Source organism: Oryx dammah, unplaced genomic scaffold (genome assembly GCF_014754425.2).
Source record: "Oryx dammah isolate SB20612 unplaced genomic scaffold, SCBI_Odam_1.1 HiC_scaffold_9, whole genome shotgun sequence".
Taxonomy (NCBI): Eukaryota; Metazoa; Chordata; class Mammalia; order Artiodactyla; family Bovidae; genus Oryx; species Oryx dammah.
The window spans coordinates 11,412,401-11,434,846 of NW_024070193.1; the positions used below are offsets into that span (position 1 = coordinate 11,412,401).

At 42.6% G+C, this 22,446-nt stretch overlaps 1 protein-coding gene across 2 annotated transcripts; it reads right to left on the bottom strand.

Annotated features, from left to right (window-relative positions):
- Positions 1–3,801: 3,801 nt before the first annotated feature.
- On the bottom strand, positions 3,802–4,396 carry IQCF6 (IQ motif containing F6). 2 transcript variants are annotated; one of them, XM_040247094.1, is made up of 2 exons: positions 4,382–4,396; positions 3,802–4,170 (listed from the first exon to the last, which is right to left on the bottom strand). In XM_040247094.1, exons 1-2 carry the CDS (start codon positions 4,394–4,396, stop codon positions 3,802–3,804), a joined length of 384 nt encoding a protein of 127 aa, XP_040103028.1. The 2 variants fall into 2 exon arrangements, with proteins under 2 accessions (XP_040103028.1, XP_040103027.1); XM_040247093.1 differs by lacking the exon at positions 4,382–4,396 and adding an exon at positions 4,281–4,298 and having other exon boundaries at positions 3,802–4,176.
- Between the last annotated feature and the right edge of the window lie 18,050 nt (positions 4,397–22,446).

The window sequence follows — 22,446 nt, forward strand, 5'->3', positions numbered from 1 at the left end:
ACAGCAATTACCAATTCATAGCCGAATATCTTTCATTGATACCTCCCACTTTCCCCTCCAGGGTTGGATCTTGCAGGTGGTTCTACCTGCTCTTGTGGAAACCATGTTTTCAGCCCACCCCCAATAGATAATCGTACTGTGTCCTCCACCCACAGACCTAAATTCACCTTCTGATACCCATGGTCCCTGCCTTGGCCTTGGGTGGTAAGGTCCCCACAGTCTGTGGCTTCTTGTCTCTGTCCTAGGCCCCTTTGTGATATCTTGCCTCTCCCATCTTGGGGTCCGGGACTCTTGGCTCCTTCTCAGTCCCGTAAGGAGTATACAGGGCTCAGGGAGGGCAACCCTCAGACCCACTCCTTAAGTACTTTTCTTGGCTTTTTGTTTTTGGCTGTACTGCACTACGAGCAGGATCTCAGTTTCCTGGCCAGGGACTGGACCTGGACCACAGGAGTAAAAGCCTAGCATCCTAACCACTAGGCCACCAGGGAACTCTCCCTTCTTTGGCATGTACTACTTTTGCCTCTGAATCGTACAGCCTCCCCCAGGTTCCCCTGTGTCTCCTGGAGTAACCTGAGAGGAGGGGCCGAGGGCAGGATCTAGCTGCAGGCTGCAGTGGTACCTGAGCCCCTTCACACTCCTCTATCTCAGGGCTCTGAATGGACTTTTGTCTCTTCCTATATGGCTGGAACTTTCCCTGTGCTCCACCTCCTTTCACTGTCAACATCTATCACCCTCTCTAGGGATATACTCTATCCTAAGTTCTTTGTTCTGAATAGTTTATACGAAAGCCCAGCTTGGGAGTGCCCAGAAAACAAATTTTCTTCTCAACTCAGTCCAGCCCTTCTACATCAAACTTGAGTTTTAAAGACTAAGCAGCATCCACCTGGCAAAATGGGAGTGGGGGGATATGGTCAGAACCAGGCCTCCTGTAATGTGTGTGAATGTGTGTGAGTGGTCAGGAGGATGTGGGTCGGTCCACTCAAGCTGCTGGGCATGCATGGCAGTGGCTGTGGCATCTCACTTTGGGTTTGGCATGTGGGACAGAGAAAGACAAAAATTTAGGATGGAGACCCTGGAGTGATGGGATCGGGACTGAGGTTGGTGATGCATCAGGTGAGGGGCTGGAGAGCATGGAGTGGGCATTGTGGAGCAAGGAGACTAGCTGTAATGTGGGGGTCCTTTTCCCGGGCAGGAGGGGACTGGTAGGGGATGGGCTTTCACTTACTGAACTACCTTCTGAGAGGCCCAGGAGGCTAGACCAGTCTGAGGGTCAGTAGATTTCTTTGTTGATCAGGCCTGGGTCACATATCTCTTGGGGCCACCATGTCACCTGAGGAAGGAGCGTGTGCGGGGACACCAAGTCCCCCAGAATGCTCTTCGGCCCACACCTGCCCCTTAGCTGCAATCATGCTCCTCCCATTCCCGCTTCTGTTGTTTCAGTGTATTCTCAGGAAGAGTTCCTATGCAGCTCAGTCCTCAGTGATGTGGAGAAGAGAAGAGAGGGTCTATGAGGTTCTGAGAGGTCTGCCTGTAAGAAGTCCCACCTGTGGTCTCATCCTTGCTAAGGAGGGAAGGATGGTCCCACTAATCCAGGCAGCTAGCCACAGACCTTGCTGCTAAAAGAGCTTCTCTCCTGACTCCTGTTCTGTGCTTCATTCCTCTGCTTGGAGCTCTCTGATGCCCAGCACCTACAGGGTTAGACCATCCCTGGCTTCTCAAGACCCCTGATCTTTGAAGGGACTCTTGCAGTGGTGGTGAAGACTTTGGATGAAACTTGGCCTTCTTGGACTGCCCCACAGTCTCCATTACTGACACCTGTGTGGTGCCATCTTCCTGGGATACTGTCTACCTGGGACTAGAGGCCTAGCTCACTTTCCCCGTCTCAGACCCCAGCTGTCTGGAGGTGCTGGACCTTCCTGCTTCCACAGGTTTTTGACCCAGGGTAGCTCTGCCTCTAGATCCCTGTTTTACTTTGCATGCTTAGCTCATCAGAGAGCAGAAAACCTTGATTTTCTTGAGCCCACTGAGTGTAAAGCTGGGAATTCTACATGACCATCTGCAGATGGGACCACACGAGCTGAGCAGGGGACTGTAACCTGGGCTGGGAAGGACTTAATTCATCAGTTTGCACCTTGTGGATGCATACTGAATTTCAGTGCCCAGGCCACTCCCCAGCCCAGATAAAGCAGAATATCTGGGTGAGCCTAGGCATCAGGGCATTCCAGTATCTTAGGGGATTCCAGTGCCTATTGTAGGCTGTAAATCAGAGAGTTAAACTCTTGCTAGCATAGATTTGAAACACCTCTCACTGCAGGGGTGAATGCCTCACAGGCTAAGTCATGCAGAATTCCTGCCGTGTTCAGTCTGTAGACCTAACCAGTTTCCTGCCACTCACCACTGCCAGTAAGGGAGGAGAAAGCTGTGTTGAAGCTCCTAAAAAGGGCCCGTTAGAAGAGTGAGGAACCTAGCTGCATCATTAATACTTGCTGCTACTGGAGGTGATGGGTGTCGAACTGAACCCTGAATCCTCACGTCTGTCACAGCTGTTCTAGGGACACCCTGCCCTGAATCCCAAACACACACACACGCACTGAGCCCTGGGGTGAGGGAGAACCTTACCCAGCTGCGAGGCCCAAGGAAACCTCTGGCTTCTGTACACCTCCCCAGCTGGTCCTCCCATCCCTTATGCAAGGCCACCCCCTGCAAAATCCTGGGGAGGGTCGTGGACCTCAGACTCCTGAGATGCACATTCAGACAAGTGTCACACCTGACATAGGGTAAGAGTGACGGACTCGGGCATGTTTAACAAAGCAGAGACTGAGAGAGCATATTCAGAGACGATTGAGACATAAATGCCAAGAGATAATAAGAGCCTCAGCAAAGCATAGACACATCAGCACCCAAGCAAGGCAGGCTCAGCAGAGGGTGTGGTAGTTTGTGAGAGGGTTGGGGAGAGAAAGAATCTTGAGGGAAGGCCAGCTCAGCTGCTTCTGAGGATGTGATAAGGTTTAGAAGCTGTATCCCCAAGCTAATGACCTCTGATGGCAGAGGGATAGCCCTCCTGCCTGCTCACCCCTATTCTTCCTCTGCTTGTTTATCCACTCCAATCCTCAGGCTCTCTCTCCACCAAACCAACTCCATGTTTGGTTCTCCCAGGAAGTGGCCAGCACAGGGTGGTTTGGGGGGTAGGGAGCCATGTCTCTTAGCCTCTGGGGAGGGAGGCAGCAGGCACAGCTGCAGCCTCTCTGCTTCTGCCCTGGTCTTCCCCAGGGGCTGGCTTTAGCTTGCTGTCCCCCATTGAGGCACAGCGCCTGTCCTGCTGCTGCTCAGCTGGGGTTACCATGTCCTCCTGGCTCACTGCCAAGCTCTGTGCTGGCCCTGAGGGCCCTGCCGATCAGAAGCCTGTGGAATCCTGCCCTTCCCAGCTGGTTCTGACTGCAGCCAGTCCTAATCTGAACGGAAACGGCTTGTCAGGGGCTGCAGAAGAGTAAAGCCCAGTGCCTACCCAAATTGTGGTGGGAGCTGGGATCAGGCTGGCTCAAGTGTCAGAGCCAGCCCTGAGCCCTGAGCTTTCTTTTGGGTACAAGATTGGTCAGGTTTACTTTAGGAGCAAGGGCCTAGTGTGAGTTGTTCTGGGACAGGCTTTAGACTATGCCAGGAAATCATTTTTTTGGAGGGTGGAAGGCAGGAAGATAAGGGGCTGATCCCTCTTCTGTGGGTCTGATTTCCAAAGGGCAAGACCATGGTCAGTAAATGTCTTTATTGGAAGAGAGATCCAGTCTCCTTGGCTCTGCCAGCACCCTAGGTCATGAGGATTTCGATGTCGAGCTCTAGCCGGCTGGCCCTGACCTCATAGCGGCCCCGGATCAAGCCTCGGGTCTGGCTGGCATGCCAGCGCCAGTGAGACTGGATGACACAGGCCGCTTGGCGTGCCTGGAGAAACCGTCTGCGGGCCTGCCACATGCGGACCTGTGCCTGCACCTTCACCACTGCCCATTCCTGGCAGGTGTAGAGTCTTAGTGCCAGGCGCCGTCTTTGCTCCAGCATCTTGGCCTGCATCGACCTCCACCAGCACTGGATGACCCAGGCCCTGAGTGCTGCATGCAGTAACGTCCGGCGTACCGTGTTGCCACGCCACCATGACTGAATCTTTATGGCTGCCTTCTCTAACTGATTGGGGGAAGGAAGAACATGGAGATGCTCAGTGGGGTACCCTCCCATTCCTAACCCCACCTCTGGTGCTGGGAGGAAAGGGGGCATGGCCCAGATAGCCCTGGCCTCTTATTTCTGGGCCCCATCCATCTTATTTCCAAACCCTACTCACCTTTAGACACTGCTCATTATCCTCTGGACAGATCCCTTCTGTATGAGCCTCACTCACATTTTGTGTGTCCATGGCCCTGGTCTTTAGAGTCCACTCATCTATCAGTTAGGCCACGCTAGTCTGTAGCCCCGCCCTCAACTGTTAGACACCCCATCACTAGACTCCGCCCACCTGCACACAAGTCTCCCCTCATTAGGTCCTGTTCACCCACATTTCACCCACATCTCTTTCTCCTCTTCTTTTGTTTGTATCTTCTTATGGATTGACCAGCCACCTTATTTACTGATACTCGTAACTTTAGGGGGACTGTCATTATTTCTTGCTTCCAGTTCATTTCTCAGACTGAGCTGTGTCTTAAGCCTTGCTCTTTCTACACTTTCCAGCCACTTATTTCTAGTCCTGCTGGTGTCAGTGGAGAGATTCATTCAGCTTTCCTTCAAGTAAGGGATTACACACACACTCGTCACCAGTGTGGGTTTCTGGAAACCTAAGTGTCAGGGTCTTTGGGAGGGACATGCGCAGCGTGTTCATGGGCTAGTATGTGTTTTGTTAAATTTGTGGAAGCAAGATATTTTATCTGCAGTTGGAGAGGGCTTCTGTCTCCCCTTCTCTGACCCCCTTTGTCAGCCTTTTCTTGTCAGGTGCCATGGAATGGCTGCAGTTTCTTTTGGAATGTGACTAAGGGGAAGCTGAGTTGGGATATACTTAGTATGGGTTAATGTGATAGATTTATGTGGTTCACAGTCACCTCCAGGAATAGGTAAATTCTTGTTAGACATTCTGCTAGCAATGACTTCTAGGAGTTTTCCTACCAGTTACAACATCCATTCACCTGTGTCATGGTTTGATATGGGACAGAAGTGCAGCTATGGCGATGGGGACACTCCCTGCAGTGCCTGGCACCAGAAGTGTAGGTACAGTGGAGGGAAAGCAAGGTTTGAAAAGTTCAAAGACAAAAACTGGTCCCTAGAAAATTGTTAGTGTTTCTAGACACGTAAAATCCAAAGTAATAGATTCTGTTTTCATTGATGCCTGATTAAAATTGAAGTTCTGTCTTGTCAGAAATATAATATTTGACAATGCAGTGAGATGGCTATAAATATTCCAAGCTTTTTTTTTTCTGTTTTGGTATAAATTTTGTAAAATAGAGTTTATCAGAATTCCAGAATCGATGCTTTTGAACTGTGGTGTTGAAGAAGACTCTTGAGAGTCCTTTGGACAGCACAGAGATCCAACCAGTCCTTCCTGAAGGGAGTCAGTCCTGAATATTCATTGAAAGGACTGTTGCTGAAGCTGAAACTCCAATACTTTGGCCACCTGATATGAAGAACTGACTCATTTGAAAAGACCCTGATGCAGGGAAAGATTGAAGTGGGGAGGAGAAGGGGACGACAGAGGATGAAATGGTTGGGTGGCATCACTGTCTCAGTGGAAGTGGGTTTGAGTAAATTCTGGGAGTTGGTGATGGACAGGGAGGCCGGGTGTGCTGCAGTCCATGGGTCTCAAAGAATCAGACACAACTGAGGGACTGAACTGAACAGTGATTACAGGGAACCAACCAGAACTCTATGAATGGTGTACATGCGGGCATGAGAAATCCTGTTTTATGCATCTGGAAAGTCAATAACGTTTCTATAGAAAATCATATGAAAAATCATCATATAAAGAAGTAATAAAAGATTATGCAGCAAAAAATGGAGTGAAAATACCACAGAGGTAGGACATGTAACTAAAATATACGTTGTTACATTTGTGATCTCTGCCACCTCTTTTATATGTGTCATTTGTTGTCTTGACTTGTCCTAAATAGTCACGCCTGATTTTAAGTCTATAATTTTGTATTCTTTTTCTTAAAGTAGGCCTTCCAATGTATATAAACTTTAGTTCCCACAAAACCTGGGTCTGCCCTGCTGTGCTTTAAGAATGCAACTGTGTGGCCAGGGCTCATGGGAGCTCACATGAGTTTCTAGAATTCAGAGTTAGAACTGAAACTGCAGAAACAGATGACGCAGAGCTGCTGTGCATCCTTTGGGATTTGAAAGGCCATTCTGGCTCTAGTTTTAACATGCATGATATTCCTCATTTTTCTGCACAAGCCACACTACTGTGGCTTCTGTTTATGTGTATTTGAGGCCTCGTACCATCACTTATACTAATTGCCATGGCACTGTCCATCCGCGTGTCTTACAGATTCCGGCCCTATTTTCAAGCAAGCGACTTCTTTAGGTCATATTAGCTAGTAAAGTAATGCCCAAAATTCTCCAAGCCAGGCTTCAGCAATACGTGAACTGTGAAATTCCAGATGTTCAAGCTGGTTTTAGAAAAGGCAGAGGAACCAGAGATCAAATTGCCAACATCCGCTGGATCATGGAAAAAGCAAGAGAGTTCCAGAAAAACATCTATTTCTGCTTTATTGACTATGCCAAAGCCTTTGACTGTGTGGATCACACTAAACTGTGGACAATTCTGAAAGAGATGGGAATACCAGACCACCTGACCTGCCTCTTGAGAAACCTATATGCAGGTCAGGAAGCAACAGTTGGAACTGGACATGGAACAACAGACTGGTTCCAAACAGGAAAAGGAGTACGTCAAGGATGTCTATTGTCACCCTGCTTATTTAACTTATATGCAGAGTACATCATGAAAAACGCTGGACTGGAAGAAACACAAGCTGGAATCAACATTGCCGGGAGAAATATCAATAACCTCAGATATGCAGATAACACCACCCTTATGGCAGAAAGTGAAGAGGAACACAAAAGCCTCTTGATGAAAGTGAAAGAGGAGAGTGAAAAAGTTGGCTTAAAGCTCAACATTCAGAAAACGAAGATCATGGCATCCGGTCCCATCACTTCATGGGAAATAGATGGGGAAACAGTGGAAACAGTAGCTGACTTTATTTTGGGGGGCTCCAAAATCACTGCAGATGGTGATTGCAGCCATGAAATTAAAAGACACTTAGTCCTTGGAAGAAAAGTTATGACCAACCTAGATAGCATAGTCAAAAGCAGAGACATTACTTTGTCAACAAAGGTCCGTCTAGTCAAGGCTATGGTTTTTCCTGTGGTCATATATGGATGTGAGAGTCGGACTGTGAAGATAGCTGAGTGCCAAAGAATTGATGCTTTTGAATTGTGGTGTTGGAGAAGACTCTTGAGAGTCCCTTGGACTGCAAGGAGATCCAACCAGTCCATTCTAAAGGAGATCAGTCCTGGGTGTTCTTTGGAAGGAATGATGCTAAAGCTGAAACTCCAATACTTTGGCCACCTCATGAGAAGAGTTGACTCACTGGAAAAGACTCTGATGCTGGGAGGGATTGGGGTCAGGAGGAGAAGGGGACGACAGAGGATGAGATGGCTGGATGGCATCACCGACTCGATGGACGTGAGTTTGAGTGAACTCTGGGAGTTGGTGATGGACAGGGAGGCCTGGCGTGCTGCGATTCATGGGGTTGCAAAGAGTCGGACACAACTGAGTGACTGAACTGAACTGAACTGAACTGAAAAGTCCTCAAGAGTGGACCCTGTTGCCTCCATTAATGTCTGTCAGTCTGAGTGAGTGGAACGCTGGTATCGGTCATTCAAAGGCCTGCTTCACTGCATTGAACCATCGGTCCTGATGTCAGGCATCTACTTCCAGTCCAATATACTGGATTCTGAAGGGATCACTTATAAAGGGGCTGTGGTTGTGGCCAACACTCAGGCTCAGTCTATGCAGGTCAGATTGCCATGGTCAGAACACTAGATCTCACTGTTCCTTGTGGCTCTCTCCCCTACCCAACTCTGGCCTGGCTGTTTATTGCCAGAATGTCCTGGCTTTATCTCCTTAGAAGTCTCTGGAAAAACCTGTCAGCCCCTTTTACATTCACGCTTTTGTAGTTATTCACAAAGTGGCAGGGTATGAGGCCAAAGCCAGGAAGATGCACCCCCCTGAAAGGGTCCTATCCTACAAAGTGTTCACAGACCACATTCCTTGGTCTCTATTTCCTCACTGCTCCCTTCTCCAGATTCTGCCTTCTCTTCTCCCCTGGATTATAAACACAGTATGTCTGTTTCTAAAATACAGAAAAATGCAGACATATAAGGCAGAAAGTGAATTTCCTTTAAATTTACTCCCAGCGATAGTGTTTCAGACCTTATGCCATGCACAGACTTAAAATTTGGTATTAAGAATAATTTTTTATTGAAGTATAGTTGATGTACAATGCTCTGTTAGTTTTTGGTATACAGCAAATTGAGTTTTATCCATACATATATATGGACTCTCAGATTCTTTTCCATGATAGTTTAAGTAATTTATTTTTAATTCATACATTTAAAAATAAATTTCTGCCTTATATTATTTATTAGTGCTCCTAGTTTGGAGAGTATCTTGGACAATTAGCTATGCATTTATGGACACAGAACATCCATGTACCTTAAGAAATAGAAAACTGCTTTATGTGTTTCTGTATATCTTTTTAAAGTAATTGAGGTAAAAATCTTATAACATAAATTGACCATTTTAACCATTTTAAAGTTTATGATTCAGTTGCTTTTAGTGCATTCTCAGTGTTATATACAACCCAAGAATACTGGATTGGGTAGCCTATCCCTTCTCCAGTGGATCTTCCCAACCCAGGAACTGAACCGGGGTCTCCTACCTTACAGGTGGATTCTTCACCAACTGAGCTACCAGGGAAGCCCCATGCAACCATCACTACTGTCTAAGTCCAGTTTCTAATTTTATCATTTTAATTCTAATTTCATAGTCCCCAAAAGAAACCCTGTACCCATTAAGTAAGTTACTTGCCATTATCTTTCCTTCACACCACACTCTAGCAACCAGTAATCTGCTTATACTCTCTATGGATTTGCCTACCATGGACATTTCATATAAATAAAATCATATACTATATGGCCTTTTGCGTCTGGGGTTCTTTCACTTAGCATGTTTTCAGGGTTCCATGTAGAATGTATCAGTACTTCATTCTTTTTTATGGTAAATAATATCCCATTGTATAGATACATTTTGTTTATATATTCATAAGTTAACAGGGATTTGAATTGTTTTCACTCTTTGGTGATTGTGAATAGTACTATTATGAGCATTTGGTGGATTTTTTAGGATTTTCTCTATGTAAGATCATGTAATCTGGAAACAGAGATAGTTTAATTTGTTCCTTTCCACTCTGGATGAATTTTAGTTGCCTTTCTTGCTTAATTGCCGTGACTAAAACTTTAAAGCTCAACATTCAGAAAACAAAGATTGTGGCATCCGGTCCCATCCCTTCATGGGAAATAGATGGGGAAGCAGTGGAAACAGTGGCTGACTTTATTTTGGGGGGCTCCAAAATCACTGCAGATGGTGAATGCAGCCGTGAAATTAAAAGATGCTTACTCCTTGGAAGGAACGTTATAACTAACCTAGACAGCATATTAAAAAGCAGAGACATTACTTTGTCAACAAAGATCCGTCTGTCTAGTCAAGGCTATGGTTTTTCCAGTGGTCATGTATGGATGTGAGAGTTGGACTATAAAGAAAGCTGAGTGGCGAAGAATTGATGCTTTTGAACTGTGGTGTTGGAGAAGACTCTTGAGAGTCCCTTGGATTGCAAGGAGATCCAACCAGTCCATCCTAAAGGAGATCAGTCCTGGGTGTACATTGGAAGGACTGATGTTGAAACTGAAACTCCAATACTTTGGCCACCTGATGTGAAAGAGCTGACTTATTTGAAAAGACCCTGATGCTGGGAAAGATTGAGGGCAGGAGGAAAAGGGGATGACAGAAGATGAGATGGTTGGATGGCATCACTGACTCAATGGACATGGGTTTGGGTAGACTCCAGGAGTTGGTGATGGACAGGGAGGCCTGGTGTGCTGCGGTTCATAGGGTGGCAAAGAGTCGGACACGACTGAGCAACTGAACTGAGCTGAAAACTTTCAGTACAGTGTTGAGTAGCAGTGGTGAGAGAAGGTATCTTTGTTTTATTCCTCATCTTAGAGAAAAAACTTTCAGCCTTTTACCATTAAGTATGATAATATTAACTGTAGTTTTTTCATAGCTGCCCTTGATTAGTTTGAGAAGTTCCCTTCTATTCCTAGTTTATTGAATGGTTTTCTTTTTAATCACAAAAAGATGTTAGATTTTGTAAAATTCTTTTTCTGTATCAGTTGAGATAATCCTATGACTTTTGCCCCTTTATTCTATTAATATGGTATATTACTACATTGGTCTTGGTATATTGAACCTGCCTTGAATTCTTGGTGTTAATCCTGTTAGGTCATGATGTGTAACCCTATCAGTATGCTTTTAGCTTTGATTTCCAAGTATTTTGCTGAAGATTTTTACATCTGTACTCATAACTGGTATTAGTCTTTTGTTTTATTATAGTGTCTTTGTCTGGCTTTGGTGTCATGGTAATGCTGACCTCAAAGAATGAGTTAGAAAGAGTTTCCTTTTCTTCTTTTTGTGGAAAGAATGTTAGAAGAATTTGTGTCAGTTCTTTCATGTTTTATAAATTCACCAATGAAGTCAACCAGCCCTGGACTTTCTTTATTGGAAGTTTTGGATTACTTACTCATTTCTTTGCTTGTTATAGGTCTGTTCAGACCTTTTTCAGTCACTTTGGGTAGTTTGTATTTCTAGGCATGTGTTCTGCTGCTGCTGCTGCTGCTAACTCGCTTCAATCGTGTCTGACTCTCTGCGACCCCATAGATGGCAGCCCACCAGGCTCCACCGTCCCTGGGATTCTCCAGGTAAGACCACTGGAGTGGGTTGCCATTTCCTTCTCCAATGCATGAAAGTGAAAAGTGAAAGTAAAGTCGCTCAATCGTGTCCGATTCTTCGTGACCCCATTGACTGCAGCCCACCAGGCTCCTCTGTCCATGGGATTTTCCAGGCATGAGTACTGGACTGGGTTGCCATTGCCTTAGGTTATTTTATTTGTTGGCATACAATTATTCATAGTATTCTCTTCTGATTCTTTTTCATTTTATAAGGTCCCTACTTGCTCTTGGTTTTAATAATTTGAGTTTATTGTTGTTGTTACTCAAGAACTCCAATACAGTGTTGAAAAGGATTTGAGGGGAGCGATACCACTTTTCTCTCTGACTTTAATACTTTTTATGCTTTACCACTAATAAGAGTATTGGTGGGAGGTTTCTCTTAGCTAAACTTTTCAAATTAATTATGTTTCTTCCTATTCTAATATGCTCATGGTTTTAGGCTTTATTTTTTAAGATTATACTTTATTATTTCCAGTTTTATTGAGAAATAATTTATACATCAGTGTAAAAGTTTAAGGCATATTGCATGATGGTTTGATTTACATATATTGTGAAATGATTACCACAGCTAACATCCATCCTCTCATATAGATAAAATAAAAAGAATTTTTTTCCTTGTGATGAGAACTCTTAGGATTTATTCTCTTAACAACTTTATTATATATCATACAGTGATAGCTGTAGTCATCATGTTGTATACCACATCTCTAGTACTTAATCATCGTATAAGTGAAGTTTGTACCTTTTGATTACCTTCCTCCAATTCCTCCTCCCCCCTCTCTGCCTCTGGTAACCACAAGTCTGATCTCTTTTTCAATGAGTTTTTTGGTGTGTTTCTTTTTTTTTTTTTAGTAAGGATTCCACTTATAAGTGAGATCATACAGTATTTGTCTTTCTCTGAAAATATTTTATTTTCTAGAGCAGTTTTAGGTTCACAGCAAAATTGAGCAGAAGGTTCAGGGAATTCCCATTTACTTCCTGGACCTACACATGTACAACCTCCTCCACTGTCAACATTGTTCACCAAAGTGCTACATTCATTACAACTGTTGAACCTACATTGACACCCAAAATTTATAGTTTACATTAGAGTTCACTCTTCTTCTTGTGGTCTTCCCTGGTGGCTCAGCTGGTAAAGAATCTGTCTGCAATGTGGGAGACCTGGGTTTGATTCCTGGGTTGGGATGATTCCCCTGGAGAAGGGTATGGCTACCTACTCCAGTATTCTGGCCTAGAGAATTCCATGGACTGCATAGTTCATGGGGTCGCAAAGAGTTGGACACGACTGAGCAATTTTTACTTTTCACTTTCCTTCTTCTTGTCCATTCCAGGGATACAGGTAAATGTGAAATGAATGACATGTATCCACCATTATAGTATCATACAGAGTATTTTTACTGCCCTAAAAGTCCTGTGTGCTTCACATATTTGTCCCTCTCTCCTCCAACCCCAGGCAACGACTGATCTTTTCGCCATTTCCATAGTTTTGGCATTTCTAGAATGTCATATAGTTGGAATCATAGTGTGTGGCCTTTTCAGATCGGCATCTTTCACATGGTAATGTGCATTTATTGAGCCACTGTGTCTTTTCATGGCTTGATAGCTGTCTTTTTTTTTTAACATTGGTTAATATTCCATTATCTAGGTGAGTCACAGTTTATCTATTTATTCACCTACATCTTGATTGCTTCCAAGTTTTGGCAATTATGAATAAATATGCTGTAATCATCTGTGTGCAGATTTTTGTGGGAACATAAGTTTCCAACTCCTTCGGATATATATCAAGGAACAAGTTTGCTGGATCATATGGGAAGAGTGTGCTTATTTTTGTAAGAGACCACTGAACCGTCTTTCAAGTTGGCTGTAACAGTTTGTATTCCCAGTCACTAGCAATGAATGAGAGTTCCTGTTGCTCCATATTCCCGCTAACATTTGGTGTTACCAATGTTCTGGATTTTGGCAATTCTGGTATGTGTGTAGTGGTTTCTCATTATTTTTTAATTTGCATGTTTCTGATGATGTATGGTGTGATGCATGTTTTCATGTGCTTATTTGCTGTTTGTATATCTTCTTTGGTGAGGTGTCTGGTAAGGTTTTTGGCCCATTTTTAAGCTAGGTTGTTTGCTAATCTTTTTAATGAAGAATTTATTTTATTAAATGTTTTTCTTTTTACAACTATAGAGAGAATTAAATGGTTTCCTTCTTATATCTGTTAACATTGTGAATTACATCAATAGATTTTTTTTTTCCACTCTGGCAGTTTCCTCACAGTGGTGGGCCTTGGCCATATTTAAGGCTACCTGGCATCTGAGCCCTGTGTTTGGAGACTACCTGTGTTATCTGTCTTGGTGGAAGACAGCTTGCCTCTAATTATAGAGATGTAAATGCCAATTTCTTGCTTTTCCAGCTTCCCTGGCTGCTGGGCAAACATACGACAGGTTTGGCCAGTCAAACCCACTAGGATTTTTCAACTTGCAGCTTGGGATGTGGAGAACGAAGAGAGCATCCTTTGTGCCTATGGTGGAATCTTCATCAGGCTAGTTCTAGGCTATGGTGTTTCTCTGGTACTGGATATGTAGCTTTTCTTTGGTCTATTTGTTTCTGTCTCTCTCTTTTTCTTTTTTTGGCCACACAGTGGGGTTTTATTTCTCCAACCAGAATCAAACCCCAGCTCTCAGCAATGAGAGCATGGAGTCCTAACCACTGGACTGCCAGGGAATTACCTGCTGTTTGTTTGTGAGACTACTCTTCATGCTTCTTGAAAATCTGGTGAGCAAATAAATATTGTTTCAGTACTTTTATTTTCTGCTTAAATAAATATGAATCAGCTTATATTGTCTATAGTTAAGAAAATGATAAATATACTTGCATTCATAAGGTAAATTTTACTTATTTAAGTATTATTTGAAATGATCATTGGATTCAACTTGTTAATATTTGCATGTGGGTTCACAAGCCAGATTGGCCTATAATCTTCCTATGCTTACCTAACCTGATTTTAATGTCGAATGGATGCTGACTTCTGGGAATATTTCTGAAGAAAAAATTCCCAGAGTAGAGTTGCTGGATCAAGGGGTTTGTGCATTTTTTATTTTGATAGATTTTATCAAATTGTTACTCAAACAGATTTTGCCAATTTACATTCTGACCAACAACATATAATACTGCCTGTGTCTCTTCACTTTTACCAACTTGGAGGACCTGTCATTACTAGTTAACCTTTTATTTTTTTTAATGTGTGAATTGAGCATCTTTGCATATGTTCAGAATCGTTTCCTCCTGCTGTTTCTTTTTCTATGAACTACTGGTTTTTCTTACTTGAGCAAAATTCAGTTTACCCTTTTGTCCTGCAGTGATCTTCTGGTCTGGAAGCTTAGTTCCCTCTGATGTTGATTTTAATAGGTGCTGAAACTGGAAAAGACCCTCACTTGAAGGGAATTTGGCATTGTAGTTTCTGCCTCCTAACTCAATACACTTTTCGGCTGTATCCACTACTTATGCAAAGATTTTATTGGCTTAAAAAGACTATATTTCCTAATGACAGTCAACTATCCTACAAACAAATCAGGTATTGCATTTTAATATTTTAATAAATAGATCCCAAACCAATACAATTTTGGCAGGGGAAGGAGAGGATAAGTAAGTGAAAAGTAGGTGAGGAAATTTTATTTCCAAAATTTTAAGTGTTAAGCTCTAAGAATTTTTATGAGGGAACCCCTTTCCTTTTCACAACCAAATCACATGAAGAAAAGAAACCTTTCAAAGCATGCCTTCTAAAAGTATTTTCCATGGCATTTTATTTTGGCTGATGAGCTCCCTCTGGAGGCAGGAAAAATATCAGCACCAGAGTTTCTTTTGGTTCCATTAACACACTGTTATGACAAACCAGGCACCCCACTCCAGTACTCTTGCCTGGCAAATCTCATGGACGGAGGAGCCTGGTGGGCTGCTGTCCATGGGGTTGTGAAGAGTCGGACACGAACTGAGCTACTTCACTTTCACGTTTCACTTTCATGCATTGGAGAAGGAAATGGCAACCCACTCCAGTGTTCTTGCCTGGAGAATGCCATGGGCAGCAGAGCCTGGTGGGCTGCTGTCTATGGGGTCATACAGAGTCGGACACGACTGAAGCGACTTAGCAGCAGCAGGGATTCCCTGGTAGCTCAGAGGGTAAAGCATCTGCCTGCAATGCGGGAGACCTGGGTTCGATCCCTGGGTTGGGAAGATCCCCTGAATAAGGAAATGGCAACCCACTCCAGTATTCTTGCCTGGAGAATCCCATGGACAGAGGAGCCTGGAGGGCTACAGTCCATGGGGTCGCAGAGTCAGCATGACTGAGCGACTTCACTCACTCATGACAAACCTAGACAGTGTCTTAAAAAGCAGAGACATTACTAGTCAACAAAGTCAAGGCTATGGTTTTTCCAGTGGTCATGTATGGATGTGAGAGTTGGACCATAAAGAAAGCTGAGTGGTGAAGAATTGATGCTTTTAAACTGTGGTGTTGGAGAAGACTCTTGAGAGTCCCTTGGACTGCAAGGAGATCCAACCAGTCCATCCTAAAGGAGATCAGTCCTGAGTATTCATTGGAAGGACTGATGCTGAAGCTGGAGCTCCAATACTTTGGCCACCTGATGTGAAGAGCTGACTTATTAGAAAAGACCCTGATGCTGGGAAAATTGAAGGCAGGAGGAAAAGGAGATGCCAGAGGATGAGATGGTTGGATGGCATCACCAACTCAATGGATATGAGTTTGAGCAAGCTCTGGGAGATAGTGAAATACAGGGAAGCCTGGCATGCTGCAGTCCACGGAGTCACAAAAAGTCAGACACGACTGAGCGACTGAACAAGCAACAATATACTGTTATGCATGTATGCATGCTTAGTCGCCTCAGTCGTGTCTGACTTTTTGTGACCCTGTGAACTGTAGCCCACCAAGCTCCTCTATCCATGTAATTCTCCAGGTGAGAATACTGGAGTGGGTTGCCATGCCCAGCTCCAGGGGATCTTCCCAACCCAGGGTTCAAACCCTAGTCTCTTATTCTCCTTCATTGGCAGGAGTTCTTTACCGTTAGTGCCATGTGGAAAGTCCCCCAAATACTGTTATAACAGTGTTAAATTAATTCGGCAAGGTAGCAGGCTACAAAATTGAAGACAAAAATCAGTTGCTAACAATGAACAATCCTAAAAGAAAATTATCCCTGAAAATCCATTTACAATAGCATCAAAAAGGATAAAATACTTAGGAACAAATTTAACTAAGAAAGTGACAGACTCATACAAGGAAAACTACAGAGCATTGCCAAAAATAACTAAAGAAAATATGAACAAATAGAAATATACTTTGTCAATATATCAAAAGACTTAGCAAGATGTCAGTACTATCCAAAATAATCTATAGATTCAGTGCAATCCCTATCAAAATCCTGATGACATTTTTTTGCAGAAATAGAAAAGTCTAACCTAAATTTCATATGGAATCTCAGAAACCCTGAATATCAAAAAAAAAATCTTGAAAAAGAAAAATAAAGCTGAAAGGCCTACACTTTGTAGTTTCAGAACTTACTACAACATTACAGTAATCAAAATAGTATGGTACTGGCATTAAGACCAATGGAATAGAAAAGAGAGCTCAGAAATAAACCCTTACATATGTATTCAAATTATTTTTTTCTAGAATGCCAAGACCACTCACTGGGGGAAAGGGCAGTGCTTTCTACAACTGGTATGGAGAAAACCAGATATCTACATGCATATGTGTGAAATTGTACCCATATCCAACACCATATAAAAAATAAAGTGGATCAGAGTTCTAAAACTCTTTGAGGAAAAGAGGTCAAAAATTGTACAACATTGGATTTGGCAATGATTCCTTGGATATGACACTGAAGGCACAGGCAACAAAGAAAAAAGACAAATTGGACTGCATGAAAATTTAAAATTTTTATGTGTCAAAAGACACTGTTGACAGAGCAAAAAGGCAATCCATGGAATGGGAAAAGATATTTGAAATCATATATCTGGTAAGAAATTAATATCCAGAACACATAGAAGCTTTTAAATCTCAACAACAAAACCCAATTTAAAATGAACAAAGGACTTGAATAGACATTTGTCCAAAGGAGATATGTAAATGACCGATAAGTAGAGGTAAAAATGTTCAACATTCTGGTTATTAAGGAAATGCAAGTCAAAATTACAGTGAGATACCACCTCACATCTATTTGGATGGATACTATTTTTTTAAATGTAAAATAACAAATGGAGATGAGAATGTGGAGAAACTGGAACTGTTGTATCCTGTTGGTGGGAATGTAAGGTGATATAGCTGCTGTATAAGAAAAAATTAAAGATGGAATTATGATGTGGCAGTTCCATCCCAGAGTCTTGAAGAATATTTGTTTACATATGTTCATAGCAGCATTTTTCAAACAGCTAAAATATCAAAGCACCCATGTGTCCATCAGTGGACAAATGAATAAACAAAATGTGGTATATACATTGTGGAATATTATTTAGCCTTAAAACAGAAGGTAATTCTGACTTACGCCACAATATAGATGAAACTTCAGGACATTATGCTAAGTGAAGTAAGTCAGTCACAAAACAGCAAATACTGAATGACTTCACTTTATAGAAGGTGTTTGGAGCAGTTAAAATCATAGAGATACTTGGAGTAGTTAAAAGTCATAAAGAAGGACAAATTCTACATAATAGAATTGTGGTTACCTGGGGCTAGAGGTGGAGGAATGGGTGGTTATTGTTTAATGGGTATCGAGTTTCAATTTTACAAGAAGAAAAGAGTTATGAAGAGGAGTGGTGGTGACAGTACAACATTGTTATTCAGTCGCTAAGTTGTGTCTGACTCTTTGTCACCCCATGGACTGCAGCACGCCAGGCTTCCCTGTACTTTACTATCTCCCGGAGTCTGCTCAAACTCATGTCCATTGAGTCGGTGATGCCATCCAACCACCTCATCCTCTGTTACCCTCTTCTCCTCTTACCCTCTGTCTTCCCCAGCATCAAAGTCTTTTCCAGTGAGTGATATCAGGTGGCCAAAGTATTGGAGCTTCAGCATCAGACCTTCCAATGAATATTCAGGGTTGATTTCCTTTAGGATTGACAGGTTTGATCTCCTTGCTCTCCAAGGATGAACATATATAATACCACTGAACTGTATGCTTAAAATGGTTAAGATGGTAACCATAAGATACGTGTATCTTATGACAATAAAAAAGTAAATGGTAACTAGAATTAAAGCTGAAAAAGTTGAAGCACTTTTAGGGAAGCAGAAAATAGATGGCTGTTCCATATAAATAAGAGAAATCTAGATTGTTGATGTCACAAGTGTTCAATGTTCTGGACACAATTCAAAAAATAAAAAGGTGAACTCAACATTGGTATCTTATTCACTTTTCTGGTTAGTGGTAGACGTGGTGGGAAGTATGGTGACTTGAAAACTCAACAAGATGATGATTTTTTTTTTCTTTTGCTGCATTCCATGGCATGTGGTATCCTAGTTCCCTGACCAGGAATCAAACCTGTGCCTCCTGAAGTGGAAGCACAGATTCTTAATCAGTGGACCATCAGGGAAGTCCCAACAAGTTGAATTTTTGAGCAGAATTTTTGACAGTTTCTTTGTGAGGAGGCACAGAATTTGTAGACCAGGACTGCCATGAATGAGGGCATCCTGGTAAATCCCCAGTGTTTCCTGTTGGAAGCCAAGAGGACTTACATACCAGGAGAAAAGTGAATTAGAAATAGACTAACATTTCCAATGATGAAAAGTCAGTTTCACATCATCTCAGAAACTGGTTTAAGGCAACCCAGGATTTTTAATGCTCCAGTCACCTACCAGAGCAAATGTAAATCATCTCTGAAGAAAGAGATTTTATTTTTGAAAATTTTTCTTATACAGTGTCCATCACTCAATAAAAAATAACCAAACTCAAGACCAAAAAAAAAAAAAGCTTGAAAATAAGAGAAATAACTGACAGGACAATTAGACTCACAAGTGTAGACAAATAATGAAGGTACAGATATAAAATTTTTAAATAAATATTCTTAATGTGTTAATGAAAACAGAAGACAAAAGGAGAATTCAGCAGAAAACTGAAACTTACTTTAAAAGTGTCAAGTGGAGAATTTTAGAACAGAAAAGCACAACAACCAACTAGAAAATTCAATAGGTGAGTTTAACAAGATTACACGAAGATGAAGAGAGAATTAATGAACAGAAAAATCAAGAAAAAATACAAACATTGAAGCACAGTTCAGTTCAGTTGCTCAGTCGTGTCCAACTCTTTGCGACACCATGAACTGCAGCACACCAGGCCTCCCTGTCCATCACCAACTCCCGAAATCCACCCAAACCCATGTCCATTGAGTCGGTGATGCCATCCAACCATCTTATCCTCTGTCATCCCCTTCTGCTCCTGCCCAGGATCTTTTCAAATGAGTCAACTCTTCACATCAGGTGGCCAAAGTATTGGAGTTTCAGCTTCAACATCAGTCCTTCCAATGAATATTCAGGACTGATCTCCTTTAGGATGGTCTGGTTGGATCTCCTTGCAGTCCAAGGGACCCTCAAGAGTCTTCTCCAACACCACAATTCAAAAGCATCAATTCTTCGCCACTCAACTTTCTTATAAAGTCAAACTCTCACATCCATACATGACTAGTGGAAAAACCATAGCCTTGACTAGATGGACCTTTGTTGGCAAAGTAATGTCTCTGCTTTTTAATATGCTGTCTAGGTTGGTCATAACTTTCCTTCCAAGGAGTAAGCATCTTTTAATTTCATGGCTGCAGTCACCATCTGCAGTGATTTTGGAGCCCCCCAAAATAAAGTCAGCCACTGTTTCCCCATCTATTTGCCATGAAGTGATGGGACCAGATGCCATGATCTTCATTTTCTGAATGTTGAGCTTTAAGCCAACTTTTTCACTCTTTCACTTTCATCAAGAGGCTCTTTCGTTCTTCTTCACTTTCTGCCATAAGGGTGGCATCATCTGCATATCTGAGGTTATTGATATTTCTCCCGGCAATCTTGATTCCAGCTTGTGCTTCTTCCAGCCCTGTGTTTCTCATGATGTACTCTGCATAGAAGTTAAATAAGCAGGGTGATAATATACAGCATTGACATACTCCTTTTCCTATTTGGAACCAGTCTGTTGTTCCATGTCCAGTTCTAACTGTTGCTTCCTGACCTTCATATAGGTTTCTCAAGAGGCAGGTCAGGTGGTCTGGGATTCCCATCTCTTTCAGAATTTTCCACAGTTTATTGTGATCCACACAGTCAAAGGCTTTCGCACAGTCAATAAAGCAGAATAGATGTTTTTCTGGAACTCTCTTGCTTTTTTGATGATCCAGCAGATGTTGGCAATTTGATCTCTGGTTCCTCTGCCTTTTCTAAAATGAGCTTGTACACCTGGAAGTTCACAGTTCACATATTGCTGATGCCTGGCTTGGAGGATTTTGAGCATCACTTTACTAGCTAGTGAGATGAGTGCAATTGTGTGGTAGTTTGAGCATTCTTTGGCATTGCCTTTCTTTGGGATTGGAATGAAAACTGACCATTTCCAGTCCTGTGGCCACTGCTGAGTTTTCCAAATTTGCTGACATATTAAGTGCAGCACTTTCACAGCATCATCTTTTAGGATTTGAAATAGCTCAACTGGAATTCCATCACCTCCACTACCTTTGTTCATGATGCTTCCTAAGGCCCACTTGACTTCGCATTCCAGGATGTCTGGCTCTAGGTGAGTGATCACACCATCGTGACTATCTGGGTCATGAAGATCTTTTTTTGTATAGTTCTTCTGTGTATTCTTGCCACCTCTTCTTAATATCTTCTGCTTCTGTTAGACCCATACCATTTCTGTCCTTTATTGAGCCCATCTTTTCATGAAATGTTCCCTTGGTATCTCTAATTTTCCTGAAGAGATCTCTAGTCTTTCTTATTTTATTGTTTTGCTCTATTTCTTTGCATTGATCGCTGAGGAAGTCTTTCTCATCTCTCCTTGCTATTCTTTGGAACTCTGCATTCAAATGGCTATATCTTTCCTTTTCTCCTTTGCTTTTCACTTCTCTTCTTTTCACAGCTATTTATAATGCCTCCTCAGACAGCCATTTTGCTTGTTTGCATTTCCTTTTCTTGAGGATGGTCTTGATCCCTGTTTCCTGTAGAATGTCACAAACCTCCATCCATAGTTCATCAGGCACTCTGTCTTATCAGATCTAGTCCCTTAAATCTATTTCTCACTTCCACTGTATAATCATAAGGAAATTCTTAGTCACTGGCTAAAATCTGCTTCAGTATTTTTACCCCAAACGTTAAGGAAACATGACCACAAAGCAAACTCAGAAAATGTCCATGAGAAAATGGATTAAAATATTTGAGCACAGGTTCAGACCTTCCTCTCCCACTGCAAATTCCTGGGAATAACGGAAAAGGTATTTGCATCACTATATGCCTTTTTTTAAGGCATACCTTTTTTAAAAACCTCTAATAGTACCTTGGGAATTCCCTGGTAGCTCAATCGGTAAAGAATCTGCCAGCAGTTCAGGAGACCTGGGTTCAATCCCTGGTTTGGGAAGATCCCCTGGAGAAAGATATGGCAACCCACTCCAGTATTCTTGCCTGGAAAATCCCATGGCCAGAGGAGCCTGGTGGGCTACAGTCCACAGGGTGGCAAGGGTTGGACACAACTTAGCAATTAAACCATAGTGCCTTAAAAAAATAGAGATCTTCAGTTCAGTTCAGTGCAGTTCAGTCACTCAGTCGTGTCCGACTCTTTGCGACCCCATGAATCGCAGCGCACCAGGCCTCCCTGTCCATCACCAACTCCCGGAGTTCACTCAGACTCATGTCCATCGAGTCACTGATGCCATCCAGCCACCTCATCCTCGGTCATCCCCTTCTTCTCCTGCCTCCAATCCCTCCCAGCATCAGAGTCTTTTCCAATGAGTCAACTCTTTGCATGAGGTGGCCAAAGTACTGGAGTTTCAGCTTTAGCATCATTCCTTCCAAAGAAATCCCAGGGTTGATCTCTTTCAGAGTGGACTGGTTGGATCTCCTTACAGTCCAAGGGACTCTCAAGAGTCTTCTCCAGCACCACACTTCAAAAGCATCAATTCTTCAGCGCTCAGCCTTCTTCACAGTCCAACTCTCACATCCATACATGACTACTGGAAAAACCATAGCCTTGACTAGATGGACCTTAGTCGGCAAAGAATGTCTCTGCTTTTGAATGTGCTATCTAGGTTGGTCATAACTTTTCTTCCAAGGAGTAAGCGTCTTTGGACAGAAATTATACGGACACTTTAAAGAACAGAGGCAAATATGAAAAG